We start from the raw sequence: 26,825 nt of genomic DNA on the forward strand, positions 1-26,825 counted from the left end.
AAAGTGGGGGGTAGATACATTATTGTACAACACAAGCGTAACCCCATAGCCCATATAAAGAGGATATGCCCCTTAGAGTTGAATGCCCACAGCTACTTGAATGTGTACAGTAATTTTGTACAGCTCCTTAACGTTTCCTCCGTCTGAGGCATGAGGCTAGTTAGACAACTGAAATATTTTAAATAATAGATCCAAAATACAATACAACAGGCCTGTTGTTCCTATTCATTATGGTGTGAAATCCTGAGGGATTGTGATTCTAATTTATACCAGAGACTGGCCCTGTTGTCATGTACAAATTGACATTATGGGCCTATTGTGGTTGTGCTGTAGTGAAGGCTGGAGCTGGGAGCAACCAGCTGTTGCAGTGAAGGCTGGAGCTAGGAGCAACCAGCTGCTGCAGTGAAAGCTGGAGTGAGGAGCAACCAGCTGCTGCAGTGAAGGCTGATGCGAGGAGCAACCAGCTGCTGCAGTGAAGGCTGGAGATAGGACAACCAGCTGGTGCAGGGCTGTATGTGTGTGTTATCTCCTTGATCTGGGCCTCGGCTTCAAATCTATTCCGTGAATGGTGTACTGTCCAAACAGGAGGCAGACCATAATCTGGGGCTCGTCCTTCCCATAAACAGATTAGTCAACACAAGTCGTGGCAGGAGAAACACAGCCAGGGTTACTATGGGGGAAAGCGAATGTTACTGTACCATACTCATAACTGCTGTCAACACATAAATCTCTCTTGCCTCTTTAGGGCAAAATACAAGTTGTTAAAGGGAGTTCTATGAATGAAATGTTGATGTTCTGCATCGATTAGGCTTGCAGCTTTCATTTGACATTTGAAATTATTCTACCTATGATTTATGTACTTTTATGATACAAGTGTTCATATGGGAGAGATACATAACCTGTACTCTCTACACATTGTATATTCTCGGATCTCTACAGTAGTCAGAGTATTCACTAAACCTGTCCACTCTCTCTCCCAGGCCAAGCAGCAGCAACTGATGGAGAACTACGAAGCTGTGAATGACACCTTGCAGATGGCTAAAGACCTTATCATGGACACTGAAAATACTGTGGCCGAGATGCATCTCCTGGTGCAGGTAAGGCCTGTTCTCGGCCTGTATACTCTTAGGAAAAAGGCTTCCAAAAGGGTTCTTCGGCTGTCCCCATAGGATAACCTTTTTTGGTTCTAGGTAGAACCCTTTTGGGTTCCTTTTAGAATCCTCTGTGGAAATGGTTCTACATGGAACACAAAAGTATTCTACCTGTAACCAAAAAGGGTTATTCAAAGGGTTCTCTATGAGGACAGCCGAAGAACACTTTTAGGTTCTAGATAGAAAAAAAAAGGCTAAGAGTGTACACACCATAGTCACTATTAACCTACTATGCCTGAAAGCTTTGTGTTTTGGACCCCCTCAATGAGGTCGTCATGTAATGTTTCAGTTCATGTGTTGAATATGGACTGACAGGGAGAGTCCCATGTACTGGTCTATGCAATCCACAACAAATTTAACAGGCAGACAAAATGAGAGACTCATTTTTGGAATTGATTGGGATCGAAAAAGCCACTGCTTCTTTGAACAATTCCCCTTTAAGTCAATTGCCTCTCTATTGGGTTACTCAGTATGGAAATATAATCATTCAGAGGTAATATTGTTAGTTAAGTCCTGGAATGGGGTCTTTGTCTGTGTAGAACGTGACTGAATACCACGCTGCGATCGACGGCGCCAGCAAGGGGCTGCAGGAGAAGACTGAGGTGCTGCCCCTGACAGACAGAGACCTGGTCCTGAGAGCCCGGGACCACGCAGAGGACCTCCAGGGTCAAGCGGAGGAGCTGGAGTAGTGAGCAGTAGCGATGTTACATAGTAGTGATCTAATCATTGCATCACTCTAAACACTCCTCCCTAGTCCATTATAAATGCACATCACATTGTAGAACCAACTACTAAGTACGACTACACTTGAATATCCTCTACTCCATGATAATGGACACCACATTCAAGATACAAAATCCCCACTGAACATGTTTATCCAACACGGGATAAAAGCACCATTGAAAGGCCACCCTTTAATGTACAGTAGTAGCACCAGTTAAAAGTAGGCCAGCACTTCAGCTATGTTCCCTATCCTCAATGCTTTACAAACATTCTAACCAGACATTGATTTTGTGGGTTGTTTCTTTTCACCTAGTAATCTGAAACGCAGTGATGCCAACGGCTTCGTGCAGAAGGTTCTGGTTACAGCCAATGTGTATAACAACATAGTCCAGTACATCGAAGAGGCCAACATCACTGGACTGACAACAATGGATTTAGCAACAAGAGCTGAGGATGTAGGTTGTCTGAAATCCGCAATTAGCTACATATCATATATTTAGGCTACTGTACAGTGATTTTCGCTTGGTAACCTAAAACTGTGCTGTCTATGGCAGGCCAGCGATGGGATCAACACCCAGCTGGGGTTTCTGAAGACCCAGAGTGAGAATGTCTTCAAGGAATCTGTTTCATTGCGCTCTGAGCATTTCGGTATAACACATTTTCTGGTTCAGCACTGTTTGATTATTGTTAGAGACTAGCTTGTACAGGTTATCCTCAGTGATGATGCATGTGTGAATTATCTCCACAGAGGTTGAAGCTGAGGTTCTGGACAAGATGAAATACATTGAGGAGACCAAGGAGACCATGGGGGATTACACCAAAAAACTAGCGGTAGTACTGAAAGATATCAAGGGAATTGAGCCAGGTAAAACACATTATTTTTCTGGCCCGTAGCCTATCTATGGTCTCTGACATACACATCATTGTATTCACTTCCCTTCCAAGGTTGCTCTCATCTCTTTAGTGAATTTTTTTTGTTTGTTCTGAATTCCACTCTGACCTTCCAGGCAGAACCACCAAGCGTCTGGAGCTCACCGAGGAGGTGGCTGAAGGCACCCTGAACCGGTCAGTGGAGGTCCTGCAGACCATCACCCCCATCCACGAGAAGGTGGAGGAGTGGGCCACCAACATGAAGAACCAAGATTACTCTGCTGCAGCCTTTGACCACGCTGTAGTCTCTGCTGGGGAAGCAGGTACAGTACACCCATACAGACAACAGCATTTCAATCCTCAACAGAGAAGACTTCATGACTAAGCATTACACTGAAACTAGTAAGTGTAAAACTGAGATTGAACTGAGATTCTTAGAAAAAAATGCTCTGTGGTTGTGGTGGCTCAATAGAAAAAAGTAGTTTAATTATTGTTGTAAATTGTCATCTTCCTCTCCATCTATGGTGGTGTTTTTAGTGGAGAACCTGTCTGAGCTGGTCCCTGAACTGCTGGATAAGCTGCGTGTGGTGGAGGAGAAGAACCAAGTGAACAATGTGACCACTAACATCATGAGGATCAGAGAGCTCATTGCCCAGGCCAGGAGTGTGGCCAAGAAGGTCAATATTATCATCTTAACAATCACTATATCACAACCGAAATGTACTTTCATCCACCTATGATGAGTAAAATTATATTTAGTCTCACGTTACTATAATGCCAAGTCTTGTTCATAATCAAGGTCATATGACATGGATATATCATGTTTTGTCACACCATAGGTCCAAGTGTCCATGAAGTTCAACGGTCAGTCATCAGTTCAGGTGCAGCCCCACACCAACCTTGAGGACCTGAAGACAGTGACCACCATCAGCCTGTTCATCAGGGTGGACCCAGATAAGGACCCTATCGAGGACCGCTTCATCTTCTATCTGGGAGACAGAAACGTGAGGATGCTTGGGGGAGAGGAGGGACAGGGAGCAGGGCTGGTGCTGGGTTCAGCAGCTTGGCTCTTCTATAAAGCAGATATGTTTGTCCTGTATAGCCAACTCATGCTGTTGTGATGTCACTACCATGGGAGTTTGCCATACAGCATAAACACATCTGGGATCAGGATAGCAGCATAGAACACAATGGCTCCTGTGATCTGACTGAGGCATTGTTCTGTTGTGTGCAAGAAGTGGGTGGGTGGGAGGAGAGGGGTGCAGAATGACCCAGATCTGCTATTGAAACTTCCCAAACTTGGACCCTGAGGACGGCCTGAGATGAAAGGGAGAGCAGCTTGTGTGCAGATGAATGGTTTGTTGTCATTATGTGAGCAGGAGAGGCCTTTGAAAGCAGACGGTTGCCGTTTTTGAAAGGTGTCCAGGAAACCCCTGTTAACAATAGTGTGTGCCACTGCCTTCAAAGTCGGGGATCCTTTACATAAATGGCGTTAACCCCCACCCATAGGGGCTTATTGACAGCAGGGCAGATCTCTCCTCTCTGGGCCTCTCTGTTCTCATTAACGATGCTGCTTACCCTGGTGAATCTGCCACTGCTGTAAATTAGGCAGTGGTGTTTCCTTAGAAATGGCACTCTCAGTGACCTTTCGTTGGTTTTATGAAACCAAAGATTTGGATGCTTTGCTTTTCCTGAAAAGAGCACAGGCAGGGATTCCATATTACAGTACATGCATTATATGTTGTATAAAACCTGTAACCTTGTTTTTTGTCCTATATATCATGTAGGGTAGGAAGGACTACATGGGTCTGGCAATCAAGAATGACAACCTGGTGTACGTCTACAACCTGGGAGAGGAAGATGTCGAGATCCCACTTGGTTCAAAGCCTGTCAGCCAATGGCCTCCAGTCTTCAACCTCATCAAAGTGGAGAGGTACAGTAGAGTATTTCCTAAGAAACAGATCCACACAGATTGACTCTCATATTCTGGAAGCAGATCAGTTAATGCTTGATAGACAAGACTTCTGTCGTGTCTGCTGTCATGCCATACATGTTTGGTATCATGACTGACAACCAATGACAAAGGACTTGGCTAAAGCACATACAGTAGACAGAGCTGGTAAAAGTACTGAATTGTCATACTTGAATAAAAATAAAGATACCTTAATATAAAATGACTCAAGTAAAAGTGAAAGTCACCCAGTAAAATATTACTTGAGTAAAAGTCTAAAAGTATCTGGTATTAAATGTACTTAAGTACCGTGGTGGAAAAATAACTCAACTATCATACTTGAGTAAAAGTAAATGCTATACATCAGATTCCTTATATTAAGCAAACCAAACGACACGATTTCCTTATTATTATTATTATTATTATTATTATTATATTTTTTTGACAGCCAGGGGCACACTCCACCACTCAGACATAATACAAATTCTTAGTTTGTAAATTAAGTGAGTCTGCCAGATCAGAGGCAGTAGGGATGACCAGGGACGTTCTCTTGATAAGTCTGTGAATTGGACCATTTTCCTGTACTGCTAATGTAACGTTTGTCGTCCTCATCTGAGGAGTATGAAGGATCGGAGGCCCAATGCACAGCATGGTACGTGTTCATGATGAACTTATTAAACACAGAACACTAAAACAAAAATAACAAAGAGAATGACACGAAATTAAACAGTCCTGTCTGATGACATACACAAAGACATAAAACAATCACCCACGAAACACAGGTGGGAAAAGGCTGCCTAAGTATGATTCTCAATCAGAGACAACTAATGACACCTGCCTCTGATTGAGAACCATACCAGGCCAAACGCAAAACACAACATAGAAAAACAAACATAGACAACCCACCCCAACTCACGCCCTGACCAACCTAAAACAAAGACATAACAAAATAACTAAGGTCAGAACGTGACAGCTAAGCGTTCAAATTGTAATGAGTACTTTTGGGTGTATGTATGGAGTTAGAAAGTAGATTATTTTCTTTAGGAATGTAGTGAAGTAAAAGTAAAGTTGTCAAAAATTGTAAATAGTAAAGTACAGATACCCCCAAAAACTACTTAAGTAGTATTTTTACTTACGTACTTTACACCACTGAGTACAGATCTGCGACCAGGCTAAAGGTCGTCCATCCATTCACACAGTCAATACATCTGTCTAGTCTAACCACTCACAGGGAGCTAGGAGGCTGATCTGCCCATGCAGGAGGTAATCGTGTTGATGTGACTGATTATTCACGCTGCTTTGTGTCTCTATTTTGACAGGTTGGGCAGACATGGCAAAGTGTTCTTGACCGTACCCAGTCAGACATCCACAGACGAGCAGAAATTCATCCAGAAGGGAGAGGCCTTTGGCACCGACTCCCTGTTCGACCTGGATCCTGAAGACACTGTCTTCTTTGTGGGTGGCGTTCCCGCTGATGTCAGGGTACAGTATTACTTTCTAACAGGATATGACACCAGCCTCTGATCAGAGTTTTGTGGCATTGGCGAATGCATAGCAGACCGTTTTCATCAAACAGTGTTGATGTAACCTGTACTTCACACAAGACCCATTGACACAGCAGGATCGAATCAGTATTGCAATGATTCTGTATTTACGCTTCCCTTCCAAGAAAAGATTCTGAATGTTGTTTATTTGTTTTTCTTGTAGCTTCCACCTGCACTCAGCCTAGCTCCTTTTGTGGGCTGCATCGAGTTGGCCTCTTTGAATAACGATGTCATCAGTATGTACAATTTCAAACAGACCCACAAGATGGATGTAGTTGCTTCAACACCTTGTCCCAGGTATGATATACTGCATCTTGTCCAAACATTTTTGTTGGGAACTTTCGATATTACCTCTGCCTTTAAAGAGTCCACGTCTACATCTGAGGCTTGTTCAGACAAGCCACTTAATGTTGACTTAAATCGAACATTGTTTTCTTTGCCCTATCAGGTATAAGCTGGCATTCTCACAAAGTCGTATCGCCAGCTACCTGTTTGACGGAACTGGATATGCCCTCATCAACAACATGGAGAGGAGGGGTAAATTTGGCATCGTCACCCGGTTTGACATTGCTGTTCGGACAGTGGCAAACAACGGCATCCTGTTACTCATGGTCAATGGGGTAAATATATCAACAAAAATGTCACCTTTATATTTGACCAAGCAACACAGTCAGTCCGTGATGCAATGTTATGCCTTGTAATACTTCAGAGAGCATAGAGATTTACCAGTAATTTTTCTTCATCATGTAACTGTGAACATTTTTTTGTTGTAATTCTTCTATCTTCTTTCCAGGACAACTTCTTCATGTTGGAGTTGAAGAATGGCTTCCTACGTCTCATGTATGACTTTGGCTTCAGTGGAGGCCCGATCGTCATGGAGAGTAACTCACCCAAACTACAAATCAACGACGCAAGATACCATGAGGTAAATCTAAATCAGCCCACTCCCTTTGTGTCTGCAGGGGTGTGCATTCTACAACTGTGAGAATAAAATAAATGTCCTCAACAGTAATCTGACCTACGCTGTTTTTTTATAGGTGTCAGTGATCTACCATTACTCCAAGAAGTTCATTCTATTGGTGGACAAGAGTCACGTGAAGTCCATGGAGAACGAGAAAAAAACTCTGCCCTTCTCTGATATCTACATAGGAGGAGCCCCCTCGCACATTCTCCTCTCCAGGTGAGTTGTCCAACCAACACCACAATCATGCACTTTCTCACACCAATCCAAGGACTTTGACAGAGGTATAACCTTAAAAGCAATTGACAATTGTAACACAATATCAACAGATTATAACATTGGCATTAGACAGCTATGTCCTATGAACAGCTATGTCCCTCTCCCCCAGGCCTGATCTGTCCTCCCTGGTTGGGCTGAAGGGCTGTGTGAAGGGCTTCCAGTTCCAGAAGAAAGACTTCAACCTCCTGGAAGAACCTGGCACTATTGGCATCAGCAGCGGTTGTCCTGAGGAGTACTTTGTATGTACTGTAGTCCACATTAAACTCTACTAGACAAAGCATATACAGAATCAACTGAACTACAATAGTTGACAATATCCCTGTTGTGTCATGGATTGTCACAGATGTCCCGTAAAGCCTATTTCACTGGAGAGGGCTACCTAGGGTCTGGGGCAAAGATATCTCCTTTCGACTCCTTCGAGGGAGGCCTTAACTTCAGGACACTGCAGCCTACTGGTCTCCTGTTCTACCACAGCGAAGGGGTATACTGGTTTATTCTTAAATCAAGAATGCTCTCTTTTTGATATGAGTTCCAAAAGGAACTACAAAGGAAATACAACTGTTAGAAACTCTCCTCTGTCTTTCTCCTCCAGTCTGATGAGTTTACCATCACCCTTGAGAATGGAGCAGTGGTATTGAACTCCAGAGGCACCAGAGTCAAATCACAGAAGAAGCAGTACAATGATGGAATTACCCATTTCCTGGTAGCTTCAGTGAATAATAACAAGTAAGAATCCAATGTATGGCTCCCATGTACAATGTGCTTTTACGGATTGCCCTGCTGTTAATTAAGGCACTTTGAGATTTCTTCATTTTTGAAAGTTTTCTTTGAATATAGAATAGGTTATCATTATTCATTGCACTAATTGGCTTATGAACCATCTAATGCTATCCTAGGTATGAGTTGGTAGTGGATGACAAAGACAAGCATGAGAAGAAACGTCCGACTGCTGCCCCGTCAGCATCCACAGTGAGGAACTTCTACTTCGGGGGCTCTCCCAGCAGCAGCATCAAGAACTTCACTGGCTGCATCAGCTATGCCTACATCAGCAGGTCACACTCTCTCCCTGCCACAGCACTCAGATCACATTAGAAAGACATAGACAGGATTGCAACTCAAGTGGCCCCGTAGCCTAATGCATTTGATGAAATGGATTGTCATGGATTGCATCTATATAGAGAAGTCACTTAACTGATTGGGAGTCCCATGGGGCGGTGCACAATTGGCCCACCGTCGTCCGGGTTTGGCTGGTGTAGACCGCCATTGTAAATAAGAATTTGTTCTTAACTGACTTGCCGAGTTAAATAAAGGTTACATTTAAACAATTTAAAATAAAGCAATTTTATGGGTGAGCTGACCTCGTCCACCACCAGTCAATGCTGAATGTGTTTCTGTAAAGAGCATTTTATTAGCGAGTGAACAAGTCCAAGTTTGCACACTGTTATTGAGCCTGTTTCCTTTCTCCAGGGACTGCTTTTATGAGAGCATGCTAATTGATCATTTGGCTTAGGTTGGTTGGTGAAAACCTAGCTGCCTAGCTTTATCTATGAGAGGAGGAAAGCCAGGCTCACAAATAGAGCTGCTGTTGAGAGCCGAGTGGGAGGACAAGGAGTGTGTTTCCATGGAGACAGTTGTGTGTGTGAGTATCTCTATGGCTCTTATGTCTTTGGCACTTAGATGTTATTCCCCCTCTCTCTCTTTCTCTTCAGACAAGACAGAGACATTGAGCCAGAGGACTTTCAGAAGTACACTGAGAATGTCCAGACCTCTCTGCAGGACTGCCCTGTGAAGCGACCACCCGCTGCCCTGTTCTTGAAGCAAAGTAAAAACTCTGCCAAACCCAAGCAGGGCCATACAAGGAAGGTATAAAGACATTCATTAATTTCCATACATGTCAGTGAACACAGTTTGCTACGAAATGTCAATTTTCATTTTTATTCATGCCCATCTTGGTATAATCAATGCGGAAGGAGTACAGAATTAATCAGTGAATATTGAACTAGAGGCATGCATGCGTTGAATCACTACTAACAGTCAAGTGACTTCCTTTGTCTCTCAAAGGTGGGCAGAGATAAGTCAAACCTCCCAAAAGGCCTGTTGGGACTGAATAGTGATGAACAGAAGCCAGGAGAGACAGAGGACACGCCCTGCTACCTGTCCCCGAGGCCCCGTGCCACCCGCCATGCCCATCACTATGGGGGCACTGCCAACAGCAGGCAGGAGTTCACAGACATCCCAGGGTCCCTCTCTAAGAGGTAATGCTGGGACTAGGAAAACATTGTGGGTACATAGGTTGACCAGAAGTCAACCAGAGGTCAATCCTGAACACATGAACTCCACTTTGGTTTCTTGGTCTAAGTACTAGTCACGTGCTCTCTGGTCTAAGTACTAGTTCTTATGCACCATACTCCCCCAGGTCTCACTTCTCCCTGTCCCTGAAGACCCAGTCCTCCTTTGGCCTAATCTTTTATACATCAGATGAGGCGGAGGACAACTTCATGGCTCTCTTCCTGGCCCATGGCAAGCTGGTGTACACATTCAACCTGGGTCAGCAGAGGGTCAAGATCAAGAGCCTGGAGAAGTACAATGATGGAGCATGGCACAATGTAAGTGGATGTACTTATTCCCCACTATCCATACAAAAATACTTTACTTTGACCTCTGACAGTCACACACAGTATACCAGACCTGGGATAACTATAGTTTTAACTATGCTTTATAAAAATATAAAAAACAGGGGAACAAATAGTTGACTACAACTATTTGAATACAGATCCTAAAAACGGACTACTTTTTAAAACTAATTGAATACAGATTTCAGAAGGTAACTACTTTTGTAAACTATTAAATACAGATCTGTGCCCCTGTACTTTTTTAAACTGAAAATTATCTTAATCCATTTGATAATTTGTCAATTTTCACTTACTTTTTTTTTAGCTAGTCTTTATAAAAACAAATATATACTGTATATGACCATTTCATAAATTGTATAATTGCGTAATATTAAAGAATTTTGCATACCCACTCCCCCCATCGGTCCACTGCTTTGATTGGTGTAACGTTAGTTAAAAACCACGAGTGTCTATCCAGATAATGAAAAGGGACGGCGTGCATGATCATGAGCAAAATCATTGTAGCCGATCATTTCACTTCCCTTGTGAGAACCATGAGCTCGGGCTGACTTGGCTTTGCTGTACCCCAGCCGAAGCCTGCCAGGAGCCTACCAAAGGTTGCACCGTGTCCATTACAATGTAGAAAAACATATATCAGCTATCTTTAAATACTTATCCATATTACCGGAGCTTCATCATATTCTTTCTTACTATTTCTATGGCGTATTCGCAGACACAATTTATGGAAGATGCCAAAACTTTGAAGATAACAATAGATGGCAAAGTCAAAGATAGGCCAGTGGTTTCCTTCTGTGGTGAAGTTTTCCCTAAATCAATGCTATGACAAATCCAGTGCGAGAACAAGCCACAGAGCCAGCTGGCTAATCTTTTGAATATGGTGGAGTAAAAACAAATAAAAAAACGGCAACAACAGATACAATATTAGCTATGTAGATAAAGTTAGAAAGATAGCTAGCTAGATAAGGTTAGAAAGATAGCTAGTTAGATAAGGTTAGCAAGATAGCTAGCTAGATAACGTTAGCAAGATAGCTAATGTAGATAAGATTAGCAAGATAGCTAGCTAGATAAGGTTAGCAAGATAGCTATGTAGATAAGATCAGCAAGATAGCTAGCCAGATAAGGTTAGCATGCTAGCTAGCTATGCCCTATTTATTGATGTGTATCAACTCCATGTGGAAATTCCCGACACCCAGTTTGTGAATATGTATCAATTGCCTTCATCATTCTTTGGAGGTGGAACCTAAACATCCATTTATTTTTTATTGAACCTTTATTTAACAAGGCAAGTCAGTTAAGAACAAATTCTTATTTACAATGACCGCCTACACCGGCCAAACCCGGGCAATGATGGGCCAATTGTGAGTCCCATAGGGCAGCGCACAATCACGGCCGGTTGTGATACAACCTGGAATGGAACCAGGGTGTCTTTAGTGACGCCTCTAGCACTGAGATGCAGTGTCTTAGACTGCTGTGATACAGCCTGGAATGGAACCAGGGTGTCTGTAGTGACGCCTCTAGCACTGAGATGCAGTGTCTTAGACTGCTGTGATACAGCCTGGAATGAAACCAGGATGTCTGTAGTGACTCCTCTAGTACTGAGATGCAGTGTCTTAGACTGCTGTGATACAGCCTGGAATGAAACCAGGGTGTCTGTAGTGACGCCTCTAGCACTGAGATGCAGTGTCTTAGACCGCTGTGATACAGTCTGGAATGGAACCAGGGTGTCTGTAGTGACTCCTCTAGCACTGAGATGCAGTGTCTTAGACCGCTGTGATCCAGGGTGTCTGTAGTGACACCTCTAGTACTGAGATGCAGTGTCTTAGACCGCTGTGATCCAGGGTGTCTGTAGTGACTCCTCTAGTACTGAGATGCAGTGTCTTAGACCGCTGTGATACAGCCTGGAATGGAACCAGGGTGTCTGTAGTGACTCCTCTAGCACTGAGATGCAGTGTCTTAGACCGCTGTGATCCAGGGTGTCTGTAGTGACTCCTCTTGTACTGAGATGCAGTGTCTTAGACCGCTGTGATACAGCCTGGAATGGAACCAGGGTGTCTGTAGTGACTCCTCTAGCACTGAGATGCAGTGTCTTAGACTGCTATGATACAGCCTGGAATGGAACCGGGGTGTCTGTAGTGACTCCTCTAGCACTGAGATGCAGTGTCTTAGACTGCTGTGATCCAGGGTGTCTGTAGTGACTCCTCTAGCACTGCGATGCAGTGCCTTAGACCGCTGCGCCACTCGGGAGCCCTCCAAAGGCACGTTTCATCTCTAGGACAGGAAATTACATGGAAATAGTTACAGGTAACTTCCCCTAGGGGGGTCTTTTAACACCTAACAAGACTTTGAACTTTTTAAAACACTTTTAACATAGGCCAGGCCCTGTTGTTACCTCATGTCCCAGCAATAATGCCTTGCATTATGCCTGTGAAGACAACACATTGGCTCAACCATCTGCTCAACTTACCCCATGGCAAAACATTTGACTGTACTAACCCACACAGCTACAAGGATGCACTTTCATGCTAGGTTTAAGACCTCATATTGAAGCTTATACAGACCTCAATTGAACAATCTTAAAAGTATGTACTTTTGTTTAGATACGAGCATCATGACACCTCTAACACAATTAATTTATTTGACTTGGTGAAAAATCTGTTTCTTGGACCTAACCACTTTTTCTGTGTGGTTTCTTTCTTCATATACTCCATAAAATAATGACTTCCAAAATATTTTGTCAAATTATTCATTTGTGTATAGAAACAAGGGTGGCTCAATTTACCGCTTTGGCTCAACTTACTCCACTCTCCCCTACAGAAATATATATATATATATATATATAATTCTATATTAAGATAAACCACTAGTTTTTAGCAGTAAAATACTCCAACACTTCAGTGTGGCAGCTCTGTTCTGTCTCTCCTGCAGGTTATTTTTATCCGTGATGGGAATCTAGGCCGATTAGTCATTGATGGGCTGACAGTGCTGGAGGACAGAGCTCAGGGCTCCAACGTTTCCTGGCACGTCAGCAGCCAACTCTACTTGGGGGGGGTGCCCCCAGGGAGGGCCCAGAGGAACATACAGGTAAGATACACCTCTTAGCACCCAGGGCTAGTACCAGTCAAAGTAGTGCACTTACTATATAGGGAATAGGGTGCCATTTGTAGCCTAGTAGCCTACTGAAGGCAAATGGAGCAGAATGTTCCAACGTTTTTACAGTGGAATTCTGGAAACACACAGCCTGGCCAATAAGGTTGAAGTAGGATAAAATAGTTAAGATCCTGACCTCTCCAAACAGAGCATTGCAAGAGATGTTTGGGTGATTTATGGTCCTCTAGTCTTTTCTGGCATTATATGTTCACACTGGGTGCCATCCAAGTATTTTCACTTCAGACTGCTGTCTTCAGATGATACGGTTCCCACAGAGAACAGGAAACCACCAACGTCCCTCTCTGCAAGACCGTATTTGTTAGTGGAACATATTTTCCAGACATTACCACTCTACTCTACTACCATGATAGGACCAGTCTAGTACTACTCATTTCCGCTTCCATGTGCTGTATTTGTCTCCTATAGAGAAACTCTGCATACAGCTTCACTGGCTGTGTGAAGAACCTCCAGCTGAATGGCCAATGGATGTCCTCCATGTTCCAGACCTTTGGGGTGACGCCGTGTTTCGAGGGACTCTCCGAGCCGGGGACATACTTCTCCGAAGAGGGTGGATATGTTGTTTTGGGTAATACACAAACACATATTATTCCTCTCAAAGCCCTTCTGGCTTCATACTGTGGTTGAACCATTCCAGATTAATTTGAAGCATGAAACCAAAGGAAAAGCTTGTGAAACATTGATTTGCTGCAATCTTCAGGACATCGTATCGTTGTACACTAATAGTTTTGGCAGGGTCTGGAACTGTTTGGAAACAATGAGTCAATTATATCACACGCCATTTTATATTTCCTCTGGAAAGCAGACAAAACCTTTGGGCCGCTCACCAATCCCCACACAGACAGTGAAGCAGAGAAACTGTAGTCAGGATAGAGGAATACAATATCCCCAGTGCAGCTGTGGTGAAAATTGGGCCTGGTGGAAAATTCGAGGGCACGGAGGACAGTTGCAGACCCAAAACTCTTGGGAGCCGAGCTGCAGCTGTTTGAATGAGGACAGAGCAATTTCACACCCTACTGTGGCCGGCTAAGTTTCACTCGTGGACATACCTCATTGGGCCAAAGGGCAGTGAAATATTCCAGGTTACAGACGTTAAAGGGGAGGTTCAGAATACGAGGGGGTTGTAAAGCAGACTTTGCTTGAACTTCTCTTTCCATCTGTCTCATTCAGATGACACGTTCAACCTGGGGCTGAAGTTTGAGCTGGTGGTAGAGGTGCGCCCCCGTGTGGCATCAGGGGTGCTACTGCATGTGTACACAGCAGCCGGGGAGTACCTCACCATGTACATCCATCAAGGAGCAGTAAGCCACTAATACAAAGTCATCTGTATTCATTTGCTGATTTTCTATTTTTAGATCTTGGACTTGTCATCAATGCAAGTGTTGTTCTATGCTCACAGGTGATTGTGCTGGTGAACAACGGAGTTCGTGAGTTCTTCACTCAGGTCACTCCTAGACTAGGCCTGTGTGATGGGAGCTGGCACAGGATCACATGTAAGAGGCTTCCCTTCACTGACTGCCCTGATTTAAACAGGATGGGACCATGATTTATTTACACTGATTGGTCCATGTTATGTAGGTCCATGACGATACCAGTATTGCGATGTTTTTTCCATGTCAAAAAAGAAAAGATGAAGCAGACTTTACTATTTGGTTCCTTAAAAAATCTGCTGTAAATAAAATATTGTGTGATATAGCTTGGGAAAAAAACGAATGTGACTGATGACAACATAATGATTTGTTTCCAACATTAGGGCTGTTTTCCTAAAGAAGTTAAATCCGCTTCACGTTTTGTTTTCTTGCCATGATACTAATGAGTATCGCGATACTGGTATCATCCGGCCCTAATGTTATGTGCGGTGACTGATATGTGCAGTTCCTTCCTGCCTCCTCTGGTTCACAGTGATTCGAGATGCCAATGTTGTCCAGCTGGATGTGGACTCAGAGGTCAATCACGTGGTGGGACCACTCAACCCCAGCACCAAGAGTGCCAGGACCCCTGTGTTCATTGGTGGAGCTCCAGGTCAGTAGCAAGGACATGCATCTCTAGACTACTCAACTCTCATACTAGTGGTTAAACACTACTTATAACACCTAATTCCTGAGAACCCATCCACAAATCACATCCAAACTGTAACAACTTTGTATAGGTTGCTGGGGGGTGAAATTAAGAAAAAAAGAATGCTATACAAAAAAATCATCAATCATCATATTTCATCCAATTACTTTTTATGCTGTGTCTTTAAGTAGTAGCTGTAAGTAGTAATGAATGTGTTTATAATGTTATTTATTATCTATCGTCCTAGAATCTCTTCTTCCAGAGGGCATTGCGACTAGGAGGGACTACACAGGCTGTATGAGAAAGCTGACTGTGAATGAGAGCCAAGTGAGCTTCAGTAAAGCTGCCCTGGTCAGCGGGGCCGTCAGTGTGGGCTCCTGTCCAGCTGCCTAAAGGGCCTGTCATAACCAATACAGGCCAGCTCTCCAACAACAAGACTGACCAAATTCTGCTTCATAACTATCTATCCTTGTTCACCAACGCAACATTTGTTGTTCTTTGGTAAGAGAATGACCCAGAAATGTAAACCACCCTCCCTATGAATTAGTCTAGTTTCACATGAGAAAAAACTGTTTATCAAAGAGTCTCAGTGTTTCTTCGAAGGACTGCAACATGTTGTGATTAAGGACCAGTGCATTTCCAGTGCTCATATTATAGCCAACTGAAGAAGGCTTGCAAATGCATCTTCATTCTCTTAATCTACATTGACAGTACTCATAAATCACACTCCCACTCCAAAGGGACGGGTTTGTTTAGTCTACGAGAGCTGTGATGTACTGTAGAAGTGCAACCAACTCCAGTTCCAGACAATGCTTCCACTGCCCTATTTTGTAATCTCAATGTAGCCACATCTTTGTCTTTTCTATGTTTTTATTCATTTAATGTATAATTTTATTTCAAATAATATATATACACCACCATTCAAAAGTTTGGGGTCACTTAGAAATGTCCTAGGTTTTCGAAAGAAAAACACATTGTTTGTCCATTAAAATAACATAAAATTGATCAGAAATACAGTGTAGACATTGTTAATGTTGTAAATGACTATTGTAGCTGGAAACGGCTGATTTTTTAATGAAATATCTACATAGGTGTACAGAGGCCCATTATCAGCAACCATCACCATTCTGAAACTCGTCAGTCTATTCTTGTTCTGAGAAATTAAGGCTTTTGCCCATTTTGAATCTTTTCTTTTTATTGGCCAGTCTGAGATATGGCTTTATCTTTTGCAGCTCTGCCTAGAAGGCCAGCATCCTGGAGTCGCCTCTTCATTGTTGACGTTGAGAATGGCCAATGAATAGAATAGCTGTCAGGGGTGTGTACGGGAGGAGAAAGTCAGGTGCAGGAGAGCAGAGTGTAATAAACAGGCGCACTTTAATTCCTGTCCAAAAATTATAGCACATAAGAACAATAACGTGCCAAAAACACAGAACATAGCAAAAGTATAGCGCCTGACAAAATCCACATAACAATAAACCATTACACACAAAGACATGGTGGGAAACAGAGGACTAAATACATGCAGTAATTATGGAATGAAAACCAGGTGTGTAATGGAGAGGAGCCGACTTCGGTGGAAGTCGTGACAGTATCCTTCATTTCTCAGAACAAGAATTGACCGACGAGTTTCAGAAGAAAGTTCTTTGTTTCTGGCCATTATGAGCCTGTAACCGAACCCACAAATGCTGATGCTCCAGATACTCAACTAGTCTAAAGAAGGCCAGTTTTATTGCTTCTTTAATCAGGACAACAGTTTTCAGCTGTGATAACATAATTGCAAAAGGGTTTTCTAATGATCAATTAGCCTTCTAAAATAATAAACCTAGATTAGCTAACACAACTTGCCATTGGAACACAGGAGTGATGGTTGCTAATAATGGGCCTCTATACGCCTATGTAGATATTCCATTAACAAAATCTGTTGTTTCCAGCTACAATAGTCATTTACAACATTAACAATGTCTACACTGTATTTCTGATCAATTTGATGTTATTTTAATTGTTTCCTTTCAAAAACAAGAATATTTCTAAGTGACACCAAACATTTGAACGGTAGTGTATATATTTTTCAAATTTGGGAGAACAAAACAAAACAGGCAGACAATACATAACATGATACAACACAGACAGTAGACTAAAAACGAAGAAAAATAAATAAATAGGTGGTAAGGAAATGGCAGTCACTAGAAGGGGCTATATCAGCATGTAACAAAATAGTCTTCATTGCTTTGTCACCTTGTTGTTTTTCTACATTTGTTCTGCTGAATAAAATGGATTTTCTAAAATCCTTGCTGTTATTAATTTATTCCCCTCCCACATGAAAGACACTCGTCTGATTTACAGATGTGGTCATAAAATATACATGCAGCTAATACAATAATATTATAGCCTTTTCATTCAACATTTTCCATAAACTGACACAGCAAGAGAAAGAGAGAGAGAGGTAACATCTTACTGTCACGCCCTGACCATAGAGAGCCTTTATATTCTCTATGTTGGTTAGGTCAGGGTGTGACTAGGGTGGGTAATCTAGGTTGTTTTTTTCTATGTTGGCCTGGTATGGTTCCCAATCAGAGGCAGCTGTTTATCGTTGTCTCTGATTGGGGATCATATTTAGGCATCCATTTCCCCACTGTGTTTTGTGGGATCTTGTTTCTGTGTAGTTGCCTGTGAGCACTGCATGAGCTTCACGTGTCGTGTATTCTTTATTGTTTTATTGTTCGGTTCTCTTCTAATAAAGAGATGTCGAACTGAGGGTCAGCGGTCCGGAACTTCCCGGCAAGGCGTCCATTCCTGCTACATGGCCGGAGCCTTCTTCTTCACCGGGGCCTAGTCCATGCACGGCGTCCAGTCCAGCTCCAAGGCCAGAGTCTTCCTCTGCGCCAATGTCCAGTCCAGGCACGGCGTCCAGTACTTAAAAATCATACAGTGTGATTTTCTGGATTTTTGTTTTAGATTCCGTCTCTCACAGTTGAAGTGTACCTATGATAAAAAAAAATACAGACCTCTACATGCTTTATAAGTGGGAAAACCTGCAAAATCGGCAGTGTATCAAATACTTGTTCTCCCCACTGTAGATAAAATGAATCACTAACCTTTGATGATCTTCATCAGATGACACTCATAGGACATCATGTTACACAATACATGTATGTTTTGTTCGATAATGTACATATTTATATCCAAAAATCTCAGTTTTTGCGTGTTACGTGCAGTAATGTTTTGATTCCAAAACATCCAATGATTTTGCAGAAATACTCATAATAAACATTGACAAAAGATACAAGTGTTATTCACAGAATTAAAGATAGACTTATCCTCTATGCAACCGCTGTGTCAGATTTTTTTTTTAAAAAGCATAATCTGAGTACGGCGCTCAGTACCCAATTCAGCCAAAGAAATAGCCCCCATTTTGGTGTCAACATTAGTTAGAAAAAACACTATAAATATTCACTTACTTTTGATGATCTTCATCAGAAGGCACTCCCAGGAATCCCAGATCGACAATGAATGACTAATTTGTTCCATAAAGTTCCATAAAGCCCATCATTTAGCCACTTGTTGTTAGCGTGTTCAGCCCAGTAATCCATCTTCATGAGGAGCGAGCACTTCCTACAGACAACCTCAAAAGGTTCCGTTACAGGTCGTAGAAAAAAGTCAAACGATGTATAGAATCAATCTTTAGGATGTTTTTAACTTAAATCTTCAATAGTGTTCCAACCGGAGAATTCCTTTGTCTGAAGAAAAGCATTGGAACAGAGCATACTCTCTCATGACCGCGCGTCATGAGACGGAGGCTCTCTGCCAGACCACTCACTAAAAGAGCTCCTATAAGCCCCTCCTTTATAGTAGAATCCTAAAACTAGGATCTAAAGACGGTGACATCTAGTGGAAGCCCTCGGAAGTACAAGCATATCCATAACTATCAGGGATTTGAATAAGCACTGTTTTGAAAATCGATTTCTCACTTCCTGTTTGTCTGCCATATGAGGTCTGTTATACTCACAGACATCATTCAGTTTTAGAAACTTGAGAGTGTTTTCTATCCAATACTAATAATAATATGCATATATTAGCATCTGGGACAGAGTAGGAGGCAGATCAGTTTGGGCACGCTATTCATCCAAAAGTGAAAATGCTGCCACCTATCCCAAAAAAGATAAGGCCCATCAGAGTACTCGCCCCTTCTTGATGAGCCTGGTTTTTTGATGGGCAGGTAGCTATGAAATGTCCCGTCCCTCCATAATATAGAAAGCTCTGGGTGTGGAGTCGGCTTAAGCGGTCAGTCGGTCTCAATCTAGCCCTGCCCAGGTGCCTGGAATCTGAAAGAGTCGAGTCGACAGCCCTCTGTGATTCCTCAAAGAACCCGGGTGTCGTTGGGTTCACTCGAACATGTAGACTTTGGGGGTTGCTCACGATTTTTTGGAGGCGAGGTAGGAATCGAGGACGAACGAGGGTGACAGGGCACAGATTGTCTCTACTATGTTCTCGAATCCGCTCATCAATCCGGATGGTCAAGGCTATGAGGGAGTCAAGATCCATCGACAGCTCCCGGGCTGCATGCTCATCTTTGACCACCTCCGATAATCTGTGAAGGAAAATGTCGAACACTGCTTCCGGATTCCAGGCACTCTCAGCCGCCAACGTACGAAAATCCATTGCGTAGTCTGCCACACTACGGGAGTCTTGACGTAGCTGAAGCAGTGGGAGCCTCTCTCCCGGACAATGGAGAATCCGCCACAAACTCCTCTAGACTGAGGCAGGCGGCGGACTATTGCTCCCACACCGCCGTAGCCCAGGCAAGTGCCCTCTCGGACATCAGCGTTATGATGTACGCTATCCTCGTTGGGTCCAAGGGGAATGAAGAAGGCTGCAGCTTGAAAATGAGGAAGCACTGGGAGATAAATGCCTGGCAGGTTCCAGAATCTCCAGCATTGCGCTCCGGAGGAGGTAAGCGGACTTCTCAGGACACTGGGATAGGCTGGGAGATTATAGGTGTGACCCGCTGCCCAGTGGGGAATCCACGGAATTGCTCCAGAAAAGTCTCGGACGCCTGGTCATGGCATTCTGACAGGGTATGGTGCCTCCATAAGAAATTGCAGTAACTCCTTGTGTCGTCCAATGGTGGCTCCTTGCAGGGAGATGGCATTGTGGAGCTGGTCTGTGTTTGCTGGGTCGGTCATGGCCAATTCGTACTATCACGGTTTAGGGAAGACCCAGATGCAGACAGTGTCGAAGTAACAAAAGTTATTACTAGAACAGGGGCAGGCAAAACGAGAGGTCAATGGCAGACAGGTCAGTAATCCAGATCAGAGTCTAAAGGTACAGAACAGCAGGCAGTCTCAGGGTCAGGGCAGGCAGAGGTAAATAATCCAGGGCGGTATGACAAGGTACAGAACGGCAAGCTGGCTCAGGGTCAGGGCAGGCAGAATGGTCAAAACCGGGAAAACTAGAAAACAGGAATTATAGAAAAGGACAGGAGCCAGGGGAAAACCACTGGTAGGCTTGATGGATAAAACGAACTGGCAACAGACAAACAGAGAACGCAGGTATAAATACACAGGGGATAATGAGGGAGATGGGAGACACCTGGTGGGGGGTGGAGACAAGCACAAAGACAGGTGAAACAGATCAGGGTGTGACGACGATGTCTTTGAAAACATCCATACGGTTAACATCTCAACCATCGACAGGGTGCTGCATAGAAACCAGATGAGTATGAAACAGCTGTACCGTGTACCATTCCAAAGGAATGAGGACAGAGTTAAGGAGCTACGGTACCAGTATGTACAGGTAAAACATATATCTATGTAACTACTTTACAGCAACATTTTATAGTGATACATAGTAAAGTAAGCATAAACTGCACACATTTCCATTGCTGTGGAAGGAACATGCAATATATGTACATTTTATGTCACTCTTCCTTACCAAAACAAATTCAACCGTGTGTTCTGGGATATAGCGTATAATGGAGTTGGAATCAAGTGAACCCTCTCACAACTTTGTATACGTGGATGAGGCTGGCTTCAACCTGACCAAATGCAGAAGGTGGGGTCGGAATATCATCGGTCACAGAGCTACTGTGGATTTGCCAGGCCAACGGGGAGGAAATATCACCATGTGTGCTGCTATTTCGGAGCATGGTGTCCTAACCCATATCCCCCTTATAGGGCCATACAACACCCAGCATCTACTCAACTTTTTAGAGACTCTCTACAGGGCTCTCATCCCTGATGATGAGAGGGGTCTGTTTAGAGAGGATTTGCCAAAGTATGTGGTCATTTGTGATAATGTGAGTTTCCATCGATCAAACATCATAAGGCAATGGTTTGTGACCCACCCGAGGATGCTCATAGAATTCCTCCCACCTTATTCACCATTCCTTAACCCAATTGAGGAGTTATTTTCAGCATGGAGGTGGAAGGTGTACGATCGTCAGCCACACACACAGATGACCCTGCTGGCTGCAATGGATGCAGCATGTGAGGACATCACAGTAGACGCCTGCAGATGATGGATAAGGCATTCCAAAAGATTCTTTCCACGTTGCATTGGAAGGGAAAATATCCGGTGTGATGTGGATGAGAATATGTGGGCCGACAGACAGGAACGTCTGGATGTGTAGAGACAGCACAACAGTGCTGCGGGCAAAGTTGTGCCTTAGGGGTGGGTTCCTGTGTTTCTTTCTAATTTTGTTTTTTTCCCTTTGTGCCCCTTGGGTTGTCCAGTCTCTTTCAATCAATAACCCACATACTTAATACGCATATGTAAATAGTACTGTTGAAATTGATATATGCCATAGCCTTGTGCATTTTCAATACAGTAACTGTCATCCAAACTGTAGCCTAAGTTTACATCAGGTAATACTGTCAAAGTACAGTTACATTGACAACATGCCTAAACATTTTGACGACCTTGTTCATGAACAATGACTCAATGACTTATCATTCTGATGACACTGACATGATCATTGGCATGAATATTTACTTTTGAGAGATGTACTAAGGATTTTTAGTGACTGACTAGCTTTAGAAACATATCTATTGTATATTGCAGTTTGTACAAATTGTTCTGAGAAATGCACTTATTATTTTGCACATGTTAGGGATGATGTGAAAAAATGCACCAAAGCGACTGAGAAAAACTTTTCACTTCAGACTGCTGTCTTCAGATGATACGGTTCCCACAGAGAACAGGAAACCACCAACGTCCCTCTCTGCAAGACCGTATTTGTTAGTGGAACATATTTTCCAGACATTACCACTCTACTCTACTACCATGATAGGACCAGTCTAGTACTACTCATTTCCGCTTCCATGTGCTGTATTTGTCTCCTATAGAGAAACTCTGCATACAGCTTCACTGGCTGTGTGAAGAACCTCCAGCTGAATGGCCAATGGATGTCCTCCATGTTCCAGACCTTTGGGGTGACGCCGTGTTTCGAGGGACTCTCCGAGCCGGGGACATACTTCTCCGAAGAGGGTGGATATGTTGTTTTGGGTAATACACAAACACATATTATTCCTCTCAAAGCCCTTCTGGCTTCATACTGTGGTTGAACCATTCCAGATTAATTTGAAGCATGAAACCAAAGGAAAAGCTTGTGAAACATTGATTTGCTGCAATCTTCAGGACATCGTATCGTTGTACACTAATAGTTTTGGCAGGGTCTGGAACTGTTTGGAAACAATGAGTCAATTATATCACACGCCATTTTATATTTCCTCTGGAAAGCAGACAAAACCTTTGGGCCGCTCACCAATCCCCACACAGACAGTGAAGCAGAGAAACTGTAGTCAGGATAGAGGAATACAATATCCCCAGTGCAGCTGTGGTGAAAATTGGGCCTGGTGGAAAATTCGAGGGCACGGAGGACAGTTGCAGACCCAAAACTCTTGGGAGCCGAGCTGCAGCTGTTTGAATGAGGACAGAGCAATTTCACACCCTACTGTGGCCGGCTAAGTTTCACTCGTGGACATACCTCATTGGGCCAAAGGGCAGTGAAATATTCCAGGTTACAGACGTTAAAGGGGAGGTTCAGAATACGAGGGGGTTGTAAAGCAGACTTTGCTTGAACTTCTCTTTCCATCTGTCTCATTCAGATGACACGTTCAACCTGGGGCTGAAGTTTGAGCTGGTGGTAGAGGTGCGCCCCCGTGTGGCATCAGGGGTGCTACTGCATGTGTACACAGCAGCCGGGGAGTACCTCACCATGTACATCCATCAAGGAGCAGTAAGCCACTAATACAAAGTCATCTGTATTCATTTGCTGATTTTCTATTTTTAGATCTTGGACTTGTCATCAATGCAAGTGTTGTTCTATGCTCACAGGTGATTGTGCTGGTGAACAACGGAGTTCGTGAGTTCTTCACTCAGGTCACTCCTAGACTAGGCCTGTGTGATGGGAGCTGGCACAGGATCACATGTAAGAGGCTTCCCTTCACTGACTGCCCTGATTTAAACAGGATGGGACCATGATTTATTTACACTGATTGGTCCATGTTATGTAGGTCCATGACGATACCAGTATTGCGATGTTTTTTCCATGTCAAAAAAGAAAAGATGAAGCAGACTTTACTATTTGGTTCCTTAAAAAATCTGCTGTAAATAAAATATTGTGTGATATAGCTTGGGAAAAAAACGAATGTGACTGATGACAACATAATGATTTGTTTCCAACATTAGGGCTGTTTTCCTAAAGAAGTTAAATCCGCTTCACGTTTTGTTTTCTTGCCATGATACTAATGAGTATCGCGATACTGGTATCATCCGGCCCTAATGTTATGTGCGGTGACTGATATGTGCAGTTCCTTCCTGCCTCCTCTGGTTCACAGTGATTCGAGATGCCAATGTTGTCCAGCTGGATGTGGACTCAGAGGTCAATCACGTGGTGGGACCACTCAACCCCAGCACCAAGAGTGCCAGGACCCCTGTGTTCATTGGTGGAGCTCCAGGTCAGTAGCAAGGACATGCATCTCTAGACTACTCAACTCTCATACTAGTGGTTAAACACTACTTATAACACCTAATTCCTGAGAACCCATCCACAAATCACATCCAAACTGTAACAACTTTGTATAGGTTGCTGGGGGGTGAAATTAAGAAAAAAAGAATGCTATACAAAAAAATCATCAATCATCATATTTCATCCAATTACTTTTTATGCTGTGTCTTTAAGTAGTAGCTGTAAGTAGTAATGAATGTGTTTATAATGTTATTTATTATCTATCGTCCTAGAATCTCTTCTTCCAGAGGGCATTGCGACTAGGAGGGACTACACAGGCTGTATGAGAAAGCTGACTGTGAATGAGAGCCAAGTGAGCTTCAGTAAAGCTGCCCTGGTCAGCGGGGCCGTCAGTGTGGGCTCCTGTCCAGCTGCCTAAAGGGCCTGTCATAACCAATACAGGCCAGCTCTCCAACAACAAGACTGACCAAATTCTGCTTCATAACTATCTATCCTTGTTCACCAACGCAACATTTGTTGTTCTTTGGTAAGAGAATGACCCAGAAATGTAAACCACCCTCCCTATGAATTAGTCTAGTTTCACATGAGAAAAAACTGTTTATCAAAGAGTCTCAGTGTTTCTTCGAAGGACTGCAACATGTTGTGATTAAGGACCAGTGCATTTCCAGTGCTCATATTATAGCCAACTGAAGAAGGCTTGCAAATGCATCTTCATTCTCTTAATCTACATTGACAGTACTCATAAATCACACTCCCACTCCAAAGGGACGGGTTTGTTTAGTCTACGAGAGCTGTGATGTACTGTAGAAGTGCAACCAACTCCAGTTCCAGACAATGCTTCCACTGCCCTATTTTGTAATCTCAATGTAGCCACATCTTTGTCTTTTCTATGTTTTTATTCATTTAATGTATAATTTTATTTCAAATAATATATATACACCACCATTCAAAAGTTTGGGGTCACTTAGAAATGTCCTAGGTTTTCGAAAGAAAAACACATTGTTTGTCCATTAAAATAACATAAAATTGATCAGAAATACAGTGTAGACATTGTTAATGTTGTAAATGACTATTGTAGCTGGAAACGGCAGATTTTTTAATGAAATATCTACATAGGTGTACAGAGGCCCATTATCAGCAACCATCACCATTCTGAAACTCGTCAGTCTATTCTTGTTCTGAGAAATTAAGGCTTTTGCCCATTTTGAATCTTTTCTTTTTATTGGCCAGTCTGAGATATGGCTTTATCTTTTGCAGCTCTGCCTAGAAGGCCAGCATCCTGGAGTCGCCTCTTCATTGTTGACGTTGAGAATGGCCAATGAATAGAATAGCTGTCAGGGGTGTGTACGGGAGGAGAAAGTCAGGTGCAGGAGAGCAGAGTGTAATAAACAGGCGCACTTTAATTCCTGTCCAAAAATTATAGCACATAAGAACAATAACGTGCCAAAAACACAGAACATAGCAAAAGTATAGCGCCTGACAAAATCCACATAACAATAAACCATTACACACAAAGACATGGTGGGAAACAGAGGACTAAATACATGCAGTAATTATGGAATGAAAACCAGGTGTGTAATGGAGAGGAGCCGACTTCGGTGGAAGTCGTGACAGTATCCTTCATTTCTCAGAACAAGAATTGACCGACGAGTTTCAGAAGAAAGTTCTTTGTTTCTGGCCATTATGAGCCTGTAACCGAACCCACAAATGCTGATGCTCCAGATACTCAACTAGTCTAAAGAAGGCCAGTTTTATTGCTTCTTTAATCAGGACAACAGTTTTCAGCTGTGATAACATAATTGCAAAAGGGTTTTCTAATGATCAATTAGCCTTCTAAAATAATAAACCTAGATTAGCTAACACAACTTGCCATTGGAACACAGGAGTGATGGTTGCTAATAATGGGCCTCTATACGCCTATGTAGATATTCCATTAACAAAATCTGTTGTTTCCAGCTACAATAGTCATTTACAACATTAACAATGTCTACACTGTATTTCTGATCAATTTGATGTTATTTTAATTGTTTCCTTTCAAAAACAAGAATATTTCTAAGTGACACCAAACATTTGAACGGTAGTGTATATATTTTTCAAATTTGGGAGAACAAAACAAAACAGGCAGACAATACATAACATGATACAACACAGACAGTAGACTAAAAACGAAGAAAAATAAATAAATAGGTGGTAAGGAAATGGCAGTCACTAGAAGGGGCTATATCAGCATGTAACAAAATAGTCTTCATTGCTTTGTCACCTTGTTGTTTTTCTACATTTGTTCTGCTGAATAAAATGGATTTTCTAAAATCCTTGCTGTTATTAATTTATTCCCCTCCCACATGAAAGACACTCGTCTGATTTACAGATGTGGTCATAAAATATACATGCAGCTAATACAATAATATTATAGCCTTTTCATTCAACATTTTCCATAAACTGACACAGCAAGAGAAAGAGAGAGAGAGGTAACATCTTACTGTCACGCCCTGACCATAGAGAGCCTTTATATTCTCTATGTT

The 26,825-nt window shown here is 42.8% G+C and overlaps 2 protein-coding genes across 4 annotated transcripts in view; both read left to right on the forward strand.

Annotated features, from left to right (window-relative positions):
• Positions 1-18,329, forward strand: part of LOC110529521 (laminin subunit alpha-4) — a 36,698-nt gene extending 18,369 nt beyond the window's left edge. For 2 of the 3 annotated variants that reach the window (XM_021611766.2, XM_036984915.1), the window contains 27 exons: positions 981-1,097; positions 1,691-1,839; positions 2,188-2,329; positions 2,429-2,522; positions 2,623-2,739; positions 2,882-3,067; positions 3,282-3,421; positions 3,584-3,748; positions 4,532-4,677; positions 6,015-6,177; positions 6,403-6,536; positions 6,688-6,859; positions 7,033-7,164; positions 7,277-7,419; positions 7,589-7,718; positions 7,823-7,960; positions 8,072-8,205; positions 8,376-8,531; positions 9,189-9,342; positions 9,541-9,734; positions 9,896-10,085; positions 13,038-13,193; positions 13,686-13,845; positions 14,448-14,578; positions 14,677-14,770; positions 15,180-15,299; positions 15,583-15,872. In XM_021611766.2, coding sequence (XP_021467441.2) covers positions 981-1,097; positions 1,691-1,839; positions 2,188-2,329; positions 2,429-2,522; positions 2,623-2,739; positions 2,882-3,067; positions 3,282-3,421; positions 3,584-3,748; positions 4,532-4,677; positions 6,015-6,177; positions 6,403-6,536; positions 6,688-6,859; positions 7,033-7,164; positions 7,277-7,419; positions 7,589-7,718; positions 7,823-7,960; positions 8,072-8,205; positions 8,376-8,531; positions 9,189-9,342; positions 9,541-9,734; positions 9,896-10,085; positions 13,038-13,193; positions 13,686-13,845; positions 14,448-14,578; positions 14,677-14,770; positions 15,180-15,299; positions 15,583-15,728 — 3,903 coding nt within the window. In that variant the 3' untranslated portion in view covers positions 15,729-15,872. Of the gene's footprint in view, positions 1-980; positions 1,098-1,690; positions 1,840-2,187; positions 2,330-2,428; positions 2,523-2,622; positions 2,740-2,881; positions 3,068-3,281; positions 3,422-3,583; positions 3,749-4,531; positions 4,678-6,014; positions 6,178-6,402; positions 6,537-6,687; positions 6,860-7,032; positions 7,165-7,276; positions 7,420-7,588; positions 7,719-7,822; positions 7,961-8,071; positions 8,206-8,375; positions 8,532-9,188; positions 9,343-9,540; positions 9,735-9,895; positions 10,086-13,037; positions 13,194-13,685; positions 13,846-14,447; positions 14,579-14,676; positions 14,771-15,179; positions 15,300-15,582; positions 15,873-18,075 lie in introns of those variants that run through there. The other variant, XR_002474400.2, reaches the window with a different exon arrangement.
• On the forward strand, positions 18,172-24,865 carry LOC118965599 (laminin subunit alpha-4-like). The gene is made up of 7 exons (XM_036986828.1): positions 18,172-18,245; positions 19,963-20,410; positions 22,679-22,838; positions 23,441-23,571; positions 23,670-23,763; positions 24,173-24,292; positions 24,576-24,865. Exons 1-7 carry the CDS (start codon positions 18,172-18,174, stop codon positions 24,719-24,721), a joined length of 1,173 nt encoding a protein of 390 aa, XP_036842723.1. The 3' UTR covers positions 24,722-24,865.
• Positions 24,866-26,825: the final 1,960 nt, after the last annotated feature.

This window comes from Oncorhynchus mykiss, chromosome 8, assembly GCF_013265735.2.
Source record: "Oncorhynchus mykiss isolate Arlee chromosome 8, USDA_OmykA_1.1, whole genome shotgun sequence".
In the NCBI taxonomy this organism is placed as follows: domain Eukaryota; kingdom Metazoa; phylum Chordata; class Actinopteri; order Salmoniformes; family Salmonidae; genus Oncorhynchus; species Oncorhynchus mykiss.

Excerpts from the sequence above, each read along its gene's own strand:
- LOC118965599 (XM_036986828.1), top strand. The coding sequence starts at position 18,172 with ATGCACGGCGTCCAGTCCAGCTCCAAGGCCAGAGTCTTCCTCTGCGCC. Across the intron at positions 20,411-22,678 it reads GGTCATGGCATTCTGACAGG|AGAAACTCTGCATACAGCTT; the intron begins GTATGGTGCCTC and ends TGTCTCCTATAG. Across the intron at positions 23,764-24,172 it reads GAGCTGGCACAGGATCACAT|TGATTCGAGATGCCAATGTT; the intron begins GTAAGAGGCTTC and ends TCTGGTTCACAG.